General features: G+C 45.1%; 4 protein-coding genes across 4 annotated transcripts; 3 read left to right on the top strand and 1 right to left on the bottom strand.

Annotated features, from left to right (window-relative positions):
- Positions 1-478: 478 nt before the first annotated feature.
- On the bottom strand, positions 479-3,077 carry LAJ45_10236 (uncharacterized protein; the record flags this gene model as incomplete). The annotated part of the gene is made up of 7 exons (XM_046119764.1): positions 479-490; positions 549-906; positions 963-1,735; positions 1,795-2,194; positions 2,297-2,362; positions 2,511-2,880; positions 3,065-3,077. The coding sequence occupies 7 exons, from the start codon at positions 3,075-3,077 to the stop codon at positions 479-481; spliced, it is 1,992 nt and encodes a 663-aa protein (XP_045967063.1).
- Positions 3,078-4,258: 1,181 nt separating this feature from the next.
- LAJ45_10237 (uncharacterized protein) lies at positions 4,259-5,035 on the top strand (the record flags this gene model as incomplete). The annotated part of the gene is made up of 5 exons (XM_046119765.1): positions 4,259-4,286; positions 4,335-4,412; positions 4,644-4,653; positions 4,716-4,869; positions 4,940-5,035. The coding sequence occupies 5 exons, from the start codon at positions 4,259-4,261 to the stop codon at positions 5,033-5,035; spliced, it is 366 nt and encodes a 121-aa protein (XP_045967064.1).
- A 3,532-nt stretch (positions 5,036-8,567) lies between these two features.
- LAJ45_10238 (uncharacterized protein) lies at positions 8,568-9,384 on the top strand (the record flags this gene model as incomplete). Its single annotated transcript, XM_046119766.1, has 5 exons — positions 8,568-8,702; positions 8,863-8,975; positions 9,036-9,149; positions 9,208-9,296; positions 9,380-9,384. The coding sequence occupies 5 exons, from the start codon at positions 8,568-8,570 to the stop codon at positions 9,382-9,384; spliced, it is 456 nt and encodes a 151-aa protein (XP_045967065.1).
- Positions 9,385-11,258: 1,874 nt separating this feature from the next.
- Positions 11,259-11,926, top strand: LAJ45_10239 (uncharacterized protein; the record flags this gene model as incomplete). Its single annotated transcript, XM_046119767.1, has 2 exons — positions 11,259-11,507; positions 11,633-11,926. 2 exons carry the CDS (start codon positions 11,259-11,261, stop codon positions 11,924-11,926), a joined length of 543 nt encoding a protein of 180 aa, XP_045967066.1.
- Between the last annotated feature and the right edge of the window lie 259 nt (positions 11,927-12,185).

Consider the following 12,185-nt stretch of genomic DNA (forward strand, 5'->3'; position numbering starts at 1 on the left):
CCTGTTAGAACTCAACACATACTCCACGCTCTCTATTCGTTTAAAACGCGGCTGGTTAGTGGGCAAATCAATACTAAGAGCCGAACCAGCAAGCATCATATTAGCGTAGAAAATAATCGTTTCTTTCTGCCATATTTATTTTTCCAAAATGCCGCCAAGCTGAACAAACTACAAGATACCCTTGTATTTACAAGAATGTGCATTTTCCGGCAAACCGAAGATATGCATTCCAACTCATGGCTTCTAACGGACTAGGTATAGAAACCAAGAACTCAAAGCAAACAGAAACAGAGATTATGTAGTTGAATTACTCGAAGGTAAAGTACTTAAACACTTGTAGAAGCTCCCAATTACCCGCTCATTAAATCATAGTACCCTGGATATCGACCACATAAAGATCCAAGAAAATCCAACCCTAGCCATGCTCAATCAAAATATATCCTAACAGAATCCATAAACCTATTTAGGTAGTTGAAATTTAAAAGACGTACTATGTCCACGATTAGCAAACTACAATTCGAGCGCCGCAAAGGATTAAATAAACTTACAGGAATAAACAAGTATGGAACTTGTCGCTTGTACTCCTCCCAGTCTTCACCATACTTCTTAGCGCACCTTTCAGTGTCCCTCCAGGCACGGTGGAGAATCATAGTAATGAAGAAGCATGGTAGGAACCATGGGATAGGGCTGTTGAAACCGCAAATAAGGCCCCACGATGACATTTGGCAAAAGTCGGCAGTGTAATGAACTTTACGGGCCAATCCGTACCACCCACTAGTAAGAAGAGTTCCGCCGTTCTTACACTTGATGTAAGTCGGGTTCTTGAGAGTCTGCCATGGCAGTTGAGGGAAAGATTTGCGGGCAATAAGAGTGCCCTTCTCCATCTGTCTGAATCGATTCTTCTGACTAAAGCGGATATTAGGAACTGATATGTAGCCTCACGGACCAATAGAGGCACTCACCTGTTGCAGGTATCAAATATGTAGTATGCAGTCAGAAGCAGAGTGAAAACGAAGATATTGGCACCCAACGACCACTGGTAAACCTCTGGGGCTTGGCGGCTAAGATAGATAACCCCATGGCAATATGTCATCGGTACACCGGCCATGTTCCAGAAGATAAGCATATAACCCCACTTCTCATGAGACATATCGAATGTTGTGACAATAAGCTCTTCGCCCTTGCAGCATGCGTTGGCATACAACCAATGCGCCAAAACAAAGAAGGCAAGCTGGGGCGTAAGGTACCCGTAAGTCTCATACTGCTTCACGGCCGCAGCGGAGGTAGTGAGGAATAGAATAAACCAAGGCAAACGGACTTCGAAGAACATCTTCAAATCCATTATGCCAAAGATACGGGGATGCAGCTCAGCGCCCATGAAGAAGTCGTAAACAAAGCTACCAGTCAATTTGTGCTGAGCTCCCCTAGCAATAGCGCTGAAGTAGGCAATAAAGCTAACGCCAATTCCTGAAAAGATTCCAACGCTCATAAGGGATCCGAATTCATCAATTAGAGTGGTGATCGGGAAAATGCCGGTCACGTGAAGTATGGCCATCGTGGCCAGAGTTGTGTAGAACGACCATACAGCGTTGCAGTAGTAATCCAAGCGGAGATTGTTACGATGAGCGATTGGGTTCCCCTTGGTCCATACACCGGGGAGAGTGATATAAAGAACACTTTGGTATGCAAGGAAGCCCCAGTAGATTGTCCAGGTTTTGAGAGTGGGCATTGCGCTCTGCAGTGGGATTCAATTAGTAAATACGCACTCGGCAAAGAATGGGCAGGATAATTTACCTCGCGAGCCATGCTGTAGAGACTTTCCAAAAACTCTGAAATTGGCTGGCCAGTCTTGGGCAGCGGTAATTGAGCGTCATAGTATACTTGACCAACCCACAGATACCACATGAGTATAGGGAAAAAGACCATCACGAATCCAGTCCCAAGTGAGCCCCCGAACTCGAATTCACCGCTGTTATCGACCCTATGATCCGTGTTTTTTGGCTTACCATTGGTTACCTTAGTGTTACCATTGGTAGCTGCTGGCTTCCGCTCTTTAAGGCCAGATTCAACCATCTTTTCCTCGGTAGGCTCTATTTTCACCGAAGCTTCAGGGCTTGGTGTTCGCGCTACAGATTTAGAGCGTCGAGATATTCGAACAGGTGGCGTTTCTACAAAACCCGGGTGCGCTGGTTTTCTAAAGAAAAAATGAAAAATCTCTGTGAGCTCAGGAAACGTGGCAGTTGGGGAGAAAAGCGAGAATTATGAATATTTCGATTGAGATATAGCAATTGCTTACTTTGGTGTTTTACCCGTCTGAGATCGCGTCACAGAGACCATTGTGAAGAGCAAACGTTGGGGGGCTCTAGGAAAGTTTAAATAGATGTTAAACGAAATTGCCTGTCGGAGGAGTATATGGAAAGGGGAGCGGGCGTTCAAGCGGAAAGGAGCGCAATGGGTAGGGTAGACACTGTGCCACTAGCTGGGTTCTTTATGAGATAAACTGAACACACCTGAATGTACCACGTATTCGTGTATCGAAGCCTATAAATTGTGGGGGGGGGGTTGCCAGGATCCGAATTGTAGGGATTGCTCCAGTTCTTGTGAGTTCACTTTGAAATTTTGGCCCAATTGCAACTACCTCAACAGTATCCATCCGAGGACTGAAATTTTCCTTTGTGGATCTAGACTTGATCTGCCCCTTTCTGCCAAACTGGAATCTTGATGCCGGGTGAGCCGCATCGGAATGCCAAGGCCCGTGAGAAAGCTTTGCTGCCAACGGATGATGATGGGTTTCGCGCCGGCAAATGAGGTCAACCGTCAACAACAAACATCCGAGCTCGTTGGCGAGATTGCTTGGTATGTGCGTTTTCTTGGCATCGCCTGCACAGGCATTAGCTCCGGATGAGATATGGAACTGTACCTACATGTACTCTATCACTCAAACGCAGATATATCGCGCTTAGCGCTTATCCAACTTATATACACGTATGTACGTATCTAGGACATAACTCACGAGGCTAGGGCATTTATCTAATTTGAACGTTGATGTAAAGTGCATTCTTACCGGCTTCCAGCATCTTGGATCATATCCCTTGCAAACCAAGAATATGATTACCGAGTAGGTACATGAGGTGCTTTGTTTATAATCCTTGTCCGCCATGGCCACACTTACATATATTTGTCTCACATAACATGAAGTTTGGAACCGACTTTCAAAATCTCCTTCTGATCAAACATTCTTTATCGAAAATGTCGGGATACATGTATTCTATTAACCATCGAGCTCGAGCTCTCCGCTGCTGTATCTATTATTATTATACCGCTCTACATGTACATACATGTGTTTAAAGGCACAACAATCTCCCTGGGCCGTCAGTGTTATAAATATGTTTCCGTATTCGTTCGCGAGTTCGTATTAATCTAGTCTTGTACCCAGCCCGTTACTTGCAGCAAGCTGTCCACAGTAGAAGACGGGTTGGGGACGAGCCTAGTATTAATCTAACTAAACTGGTTCGAAAAGTACATGTACCTACATGTAGCTCCTGCTAAGAATGTTACGCATATGTACATTAACTAAGATAGCATCGGTCATGGTTCACTACTCGAACAGTGGTGCTCACGTGTCAGGCCGCTTGCCTCGGGGTGTTTGGATCTTCTTTATCTCTGGTCCTTCCTTTTACATGTTCTTCCTGAGCCTTCGGTGACATCACAATTTTAGTTGTGTCCTCATAGAACCTAGAGTCACATCCGAGGAATAAATGTTAACAGGCTAGATCTGAGTTACACAGCGTTGCGAGGCAGAGATCCCATAGACGTACCCACCTCACCATAAAAGTGCCTCATAGAGTAGAAAACACTGTGTCAGCATTAATAGCGTGTCTTTCAAGGCTGAAGTACATTGCGCCTCGCCCTGAAACCCATGCATGCTTCCAGGTAATATAGCACTTCCCCTCTCTGTATGCAGAGCTAATGCCTCAAAATACCACCTTAAACTCATGTCCCTCATCAACCCCATGAGTACAATGGGATACATCGATACGGTTAGTGGAGCTTTCGCAGCTCACTTAGAGAAGCAAAAGGCAGGCTTCCTATGCGATGGCTACTCGATATATCTATACCTCTTAGGTACCTCGTTACATCAAACTGGAACAGAAAAAAGATGCTATAGGCTCGGCGTAATGGGGTCGTGTCCTATCGCGAAGATCGAGCCGCGGGAACGTGGCAGCCATTACCGGTTTTCAGGACCACTAGCGCGATCATGCGGGAGTCTAAACTATGTCACGGAAGTAGAATTCTGACTTCAACGTTACTACCGCTCACTAACGGCCATATAGTTATGGCCATGCTTGGTATAAATATGCTTACACGTAGAGCTTCGTTTCAGTTCTTCTTGAGCTGGGCTCATATCTTCGGTATTAATCAATATTATCCATTGAATTTGGGCCTGGAAGATTACTCGTTAGCCATACCAATCGACTCTAAAGTACATACAGCGCTTTGAACATCGAACCGCATCGATAACTTAGCATTTGGTATCCTTTTACCTATACCGAAAAATGGCTTATCTACCTACACGAATAAAAGATTCAGTCCGGAGCATATGTGGTAATTTACGGAGTTGCCGTTTGAGGCTTTTCTTCGAGGCGGCTTAAGGTAAATGCCCCACATCCACCCCGGATGGACTTGTAAACTTAAAGTTGTCAACCTGTATGCAGCGTATGTTATATTCGAAATGAAGATGTTAAGTTCCATCATCCCATTTCTGTAGGGTTCCACACGCATACCACTTACATATTTAGGTACCAAATCTTTCCCCGTTCCACCCAGCTCTTCTATCTAATCAAGGATTATGGGGCTTGGTTTTTCGATGTGCAACGCCCTTTTGACTCTCCAGTGCTACAATAATGGGTCAAGGAAACTTATGCCGTGATTGATTTAGTCTATCAAGATCACCGAGCATACAGCATTTATTTCTCCTGGGAAAATGTTCAAGCTCTGTTGGGTAGAAATGCACCTTGCAGAGATGAGTGATTGAAAGCGATTGCATTATCGCTATATGACTGTGAGTCATTTAGCCCTTCGAGATGATTAGTTACTTCGCAATAATTTTATTATTCAGTAACCAAGTGGGATTGATAATTTGCTAGTCTCAGCACCTCGGTATTGCCAGGATTTTCTTCAAAAGGACGGCCATTACCTCCAGGTCGGGGGTAGTCCTTTTACTATAGTATAATATTACCGTATTCCTATAATGTAAATAACGTGATCTGTTTTTGTTGGTAATCTCGCCCAGTCTTCGTTGTCCTTGTAGGAAGTCCATCTACATAGAACATGGGCTGGATTAACAAAACATAATACCACTGTTAAAGTATCTATCTTCCTTCACGTACTGTGAGAGATTCCACGGATACAGAATCCGACTTAATAAATGATTGTGGCGCGTTTGGAGCGCGTTCAACTTTTCGCGTGCCAAACATAGGGCAGGAGTGGTTGAACTTTCTAGTTAAATCTCGCTTTTTCAAGGATCTAGCCCATAGCAGAGATCATAATGTCTCAAAAAAGAACGATCTTTGCCTGCAATTAGTGAGTATATATCAAAATAAAAGACGATAAAATAGCCTCCTACCTAAAGCTCTAACCAAGCAAATATTCAGACGTACTAGTTTGGGGTACCATTTTGGTACATAATCCAAGTATTAGAATATTAGGCTCCGTCCTCATACGATATCTAGGTGATCAAACATTGATAGTTTGATTTTTCATGTTCTGAGGTATCTCTTGTAATCCCCAAAGCATATATATACTAATCTGGATCTCTCGTATAATCGCTCATTGGTAATAGCCAATCCAATTTCCGAGACTAATCAAAGCAGGCGCTTCGATGGCCCGAGGTTTACAAGGGCTGGATCTGTCAAAAATACATTGGCCGGGCCGACTTTGAATTGTTTCCCGGCCAGGCCAGGTCGAATGGAATTTTAGACCGGTATTGTGATGAGATAATTGTCCGAATAACAAAAGGAGATCTGCCAGGTCTCTCAAGAAACGGCGAAGCTATGGATATACTCCCCTTTCCTTTTGAGATTACATATTATTATAAGGTTTTGAAACAAAGACTATTGAGCAGCCGTAGCTCATTCGTTTGTTTCCATCGACTGATCGAGCCCATTTGATACTCGGAGAAAACTGGTTCTATTCTAGCGGATAATTGATTTTTGTTTCCTTCTTGAGAGTCCTTTACCAGTGAGGTTCCTGGGTCCGACTCATTGAGGTGTAACGCTTTTGCCCTGTCGGACCCCTTATCGGCCGGTACTTTGACTAAAAGGCTCTGATTTAGTTCGCAAGACAACTTAGATTTTGTCTTCTGCCTGGAATGAATTCTATCGCAATTGAGTATGATGGAAGTTAGATCCTTGGTTTGTAAACGACCGTAGTAATAGCTTTCGACTTAGTATGCGATGGATGGTGGTTAGCGAAAGCTCCTTTGTGCCTCTTTCTATGGTAGAGAAGAGGGCTCATAGAATTGACGTCACTTCTGTAAATGTTAGTGACGTAGGTGATGTTGAGGATGGATGAAGAGGAGAGTGGAACGGGAGAAATCCAGCGCCTTTATGTAATTTCTGGGGATCCACACCATACTATAATTTTCGGTTAGTGCACATGCATCGCTAGTCCATTTCCCTTCATGTCTTGTCGTCACTCTCTCATGGACTTTCCATCTCTACGCAAACTTCTTGTCCCGGACAGAACACACGCATACCGATAACTTTCATTTCGGAGTGAGGCTAATGATAATCCAGCATGACAAGTCAAGTACATGAAGACATATATGATAAAAACTTCAAAGTGGCAAGGTCAAGCAAGGGATGATGGTGTGTATGACAGGAAACCCTCGCGCTTGAAATACGGGGAGGCAACCTTCTTGGTGCCATATTATTCTAGGGACATGAAACTGAAATTAATTATAATTCCATGTAGGTATGTGTTATCATTTCTAAAATATATTCGGAATTTAGGCTGGCACTCTACCCTAGCTCATGAGATGCAACGAGCTGGGTTCACTACACTTGTTCATTTCATATAAGGTGGAACGTTCCCGAGCTCCCCAGGCTCATCTCTCTATAAGATGAATACCAAGACATCTATTAGGCGAAATCAGTGCATCTGGATTTTTCTCCAAGTAGTATCGAGTGATATTATATGATCACACATCTTCAATGGTGTGGCTCCAGCACAAAATCACACACGCTCGTGGAGTACAGGGACAGACGTTAGTCCACAAATATCTGGTTTTGGGTTTGTTTTGGATGCAGGAACAATCTCCAGCATGGATATGCCACGATAACCAAACGTCTATTTAGAGTGGTAGAGTTTTCAGCCGCAACGCTCTCCAATGGTTTGGTAGAAGATTACCAGGTTGTGGTTCAGGCACGGCAAATCCACGTGTATTGACGGCTTGGCATTTAAAGACAACCTACGAAGAGACACTGGAGATCTTCTGAGGAGTTCAAATGTCCAGGCTCAGTCCAGAAGAGTCAAGCCTGACAGGTAGATGGCGTTGAGCGTTTCAAATCTCCTGCAGCAACAACCCTGTCGTCTGGGTCCAATAGCCCCTAGAAAATACACTTTGAGGTTGGCGCAACAAATAACCTTCAAAGCTCGCCACAAGGAGTGTCGTCAGTGGTGCCCTCCCTGCACATACGTCAGCAGAAGCATGGCAGCTATCCATTCGCCAGAAGTCCAGGGCTTCCTTGTCACGAAACCTGTGATAGGTAGATAAAACAGTAGAGTTTAGACAAATTAAGTACCCGCGCGCAAGGCACTTTTGAACAGCATCGTCCATCTTCTCTTCGTCTTCATTTTCATCACTGTCCATCGGCCCTCAGCCTTCTAAGTACGACTCTTCTTCCATACCACACTCTGTAGTTCTGAAGAACGCGTCGTCTCTAGGCACACAAAGACTGCCAAGCCACACTCATTCTTGCGCCCCGCAACGATTGCGACGAGTGTGACGACAGTCAATATCTCACCCGATCAGAAATCATAGATAGTGCTGCTGCGGTGCCCGTGCCCATATTCGTGTCGCGATAAACCAAAGAGATTACATACTGTCAGTTTGATTTTCGCTTTTTATTTCCTTGCTGCGAGAACGGGTGTGGTGGTGATCTGCTGACCCTCGGAGAGAAGCAACTTATTAGTTGTATTTCTATCGACTGTTCCTACTAAACTCTACTGATTCTAGGGTGGGTCCTTACATCTTAGCGGCAGTCATTCCTATCATTCAAGCCGAAAGCAAGGCAAGAGCAAGAAGCTACATAGTATAACTTGTGCTACATCCTTCTTTTTCTACTTCCTTCTCCCACCCTTCCCTGCCCTCTTCTCCTCCTCTCTCATATTCTCTACCCAGTCTCTTTTCATTCAGACACGGAATTCAGTTACCTTACTTACAGCCCTTCTCATCTTTAATATCTGCGCTTACAAGGAGCGAACACGAAGAATAATTAGGCTCTAGAATTAGGCCCTAACCTCACCTCAAACTTTAGGAGCAACTTCTCCGGAAGATCTCAACCATGGAGTTCAACGTAATTCTCACGCTCAGGATTATTCAGGCCCTTCTAGCCATCATTGTGTTGGGCATATCTGCCTACGTCATTGATGTCTTCAGTCCTATCACGATTGACTCGGCCAATTTCTTGTTGTTCAACGTATGCGCACTCCCGTCTTTGATCCGCCCCCTCGCTTCGGCAGTCCGTGCAAAGTCTGTGCGGAGAGCCTCCTCCGCACGCGAGGAACGGACGATTTAAGCTTTTTTTTTTTTTTTTTTTTTTTACAAGAGAAAACTAATTACGGAAAACTATGCGATAGTCAATCTGGTCGTTTGTCGCCTTGGGATACCTCGTTGCTACTCCAATGTTCTTCCCGAACTTCCACAACCGCTGGGGTGTTCTCGGAGTCGAAGCCATTACTATGGTCTTCTGGTACGAACTGTCTGAGACATCGCTAGGAAGATTGTCTGGTTAACATGGTGTGTCTACTAGGTTCGCGGGATTTATCGCTTTGGCCGCAGATATCCCCACATTTCGCTGCGCTGTCAATTTCAGGTGCGCGATCGGTGCTTCGAAAGCAGCAGCAACTTTCGGAGCCTTTGCATGGTACGTCAATGCCTCTACGTCGCCTCTGGGTGGTTTCGCTAATAAATCTCCCATATAGGCTTGCATGGTTAGGAACGCTTGGAATGGTTGTGAACGCCTTGATCAAGCACAGGAAAACCGACCCAGGAACAGACGGCAATGAAACAGGTATAACTAATCCAACTGGTGCCCCGGACGGCGCTGCTGTTCTCCCTTCTGGTACGGATGTTGAAATGAATGGTGGACCACAGTTTGAGAAATACGAACTACCACAACAGCCCTCTGAGGCACCGCATTTACCGCAACTTTCGGAGCTGGGTACTGGTGACGAGGGGCACGAAAATAGAATTTATGGACATCCGCCTATCGATGGCAGTGGAACGCTTGAAATGCCAGATGTTGGACAGTATGGGGGAAACGTTACTCATGTTGAACAGGAGCGATAAATAACCTCTAGGGACTTTTGTGCTTCTTTTTTTCTTCTTCTCACTTTCTCTTTTCTTCTCACTTTCTCTTTTCTTCTTCTCACTTTCTCTTTTCTTCTTCTCACTTTCTCTTTTCTTCTTCTCACTTTCTCTTTTCTTCTTCTCACTTTCTCTTTTCTTCTTAATGACTGGGGCTTTATACCAAATATTTATGGGCTTTAAGGTGTTCTTTTTATTGCGATTCATGGCGGGTCAAATAGCTTTGTGTATAGGTGTGGGGAAGGAATATTTGATTTTTTTTAAGGGAGGTTTCGGGGGTCTACATTTCATGTCTTCTTCTTTTCTTCTTTAATCTCTCTCTTTATTACGGCAAATTCACTGTTAAAAATTCTCACTATGTTAAGTTCACTCTAATCAATGACCCAAAGTGTCTGTGATCACGGCCACAATGTTCTTCTTCTACATACTATATATATAGCAGATCGGAAGAGAACATAAGGCATGCGCATTGCAGCCAGGAAAGGCCACATAATTTCTGTCTACATATATGAACACCTGGCACTCGATAGCTTCTGAAAAAAACCGAGGGAAAAAAAAAGTCAAACATCATCGACAGAGAAAATCTCAATCATCGGACGTTGCGATAACTATTTATAACCACCATCCATGGGTGCCTGCTTTTCGAATACCGGGTCTTTGCATAAGGTCATTAGAACCGCATACGATACGGCTCTCTGCACCAACGGTCTGACTCATAGAGTACCTACATATTAGATAGTCGATTGATTGGACGGGAATCAAGCACGAGGAGCTATGTGATGGCCAAGTCGACGCGGCCCCCCGTTGGCTGTATCATGTACATACTCTGCGTGCGTGAGTATAGGAGCCACCACTGCCCGGACAGAATTTCAGCACCCGAAGCGCAGAGCGGCGAGAACCTGGGTGAAGATTGCAGCTGGTCTTCTATCATAACCATCGTCCGATGATCCAGACAGCGCATATGCCCCCCATTCCATCACAGTGTCATCGATCCCCCTAATCTCTCCATCCGCACTGCTTGAACGGGGGTCTCGGTCGCGCTCATCACCAGATAAGATAGATACCTCGCGCGGGAATTAAAATGCACATTCAATCAATTCTTGTCTCCGCAATCATTGACCTCAACGGTCAGTCTTTTTGCACCTTGGCGCGCGCCCTTGCCCCAAATTGAGATCTGTGCATGTGGCGTGTGCGGCTGACAAGAGTCGTTGAATTAAAGTTTTGCGCGAGGGTAGCTACGTCATTCAGCCCTAAATGCCGTAATTTGCTGCCACACCGTTCTTGTGGCTACGAGCCCCGCTGTGGAAACTGTCACGAGGGGAGGGGCTAGACTTTTATGGTTAGGTTTTTTTCGGGGGTAATGATTGTAGTGCTGGTTTTTAGGTATAGGGGACAATGAAGGTGCGGAACAAAGACAAGGAGGGAGTAGATCCTACATCTAGTTAGCAGTAATCAAATCGAGTAGAGAAACGCCACTGGTCAACAATTCATTGTCGCCCATACCACGAAGGGTAAACAAAGGAAGCTCAAGTTACCACACCCCCAAAAGCTACATAGCTCCCTTGTTCTCCATGCGCAATAAAACCTCTCGGACCCGCCATGTAGTACGTAGAAGTGTTACAACACCGGCAAGCTAGTTTTTTCCCTTCAAAATAACACCTAAACCATGGCCACCAGTGCGCCCAAAGCAATAGTAGCACAAGCGGCCGCTCTGCGCGCGGCACGCAAGATCTCATCGACCCCGTTTACGAAGAACGATACAGCACCAGTGGTGAAGAAAAAGCGGAACCTGGAGAATATCTGGGATATCGATGCGGACGCGGCGAATGGGGAGGCGGACGAGGAAGATGATGATGATGAGAGTGGCTCAGCATTGGAGACGAACTCGTCCGATGGGGAGAGGGAGCAGCGTAGTGTATGTTACTCTGTTTCTTTTATTCTAAGATATCCTTAAGATGCTTCATTCTAGTTCAGAACTAGCTGTTGGACTAATTTTTGCTTAAACTCTCTGTTATGCGGGCTAATGAATCGTGACCACAGATCGCTATCTCCGCAACTGTGAAGAACATTTATACCAAGCTCGAGGACCTGGAGCACACGATTGAGCAAGAGCTCAAGCCGCTGGCGTATGCAACACTGGAGCGCATGGAAAGACTCGAGGCCCTCGTCATCAAGCAGGAGCATCTCCGGAAAATAGAGGAACAAGGCTCAATACCGGACTACTTGGAGGAGCCGGGGCAGAGAGAGAGGGAAGTGGTGACCGGGATGGGGTGGGGCGATACATCAGATAGAAAGCAGAAGAGAACCAGGAGGATATCGAGAGAGCTGTTTTGATCTTTTTTTCTGTTGTTGTTGTGCGGAAGAAAATGCAAATCCATCTTTAAGATCTCCCCCAGCTAGCAATCCACCGAGCTTTATTAGCATAGTGGAATGTGTACTCGAACAGGGACTTAGTACGACAGCGAGTTACGGGGTTTGAATCCCGGATAGAGCCTTACTTCCAACTTTTGCCCCGATTTTATTTTCCTTCGGTTTTTGAAGTGTCAAACTAAAGAGTGAACCGGGGTCAGCCGCGATTCTCTTTTTTGAGAAT

The sequence above is a fragment of the Morchella importuna genome (genome assembly GCF_003444635.1).
Source record: "Morchella importuna strain M04M26 chromosome Unknown Morimp01GS043, whole genome shotgun sequence".
In the NCBI taxonomy this organism is placed as follows: domain Eukaryota; kingdom Fungi; phylum Ascomycota; class Pezizomycetes; order Pezizales; family Morchellaceae; genus Morchella; species Morchella importuna.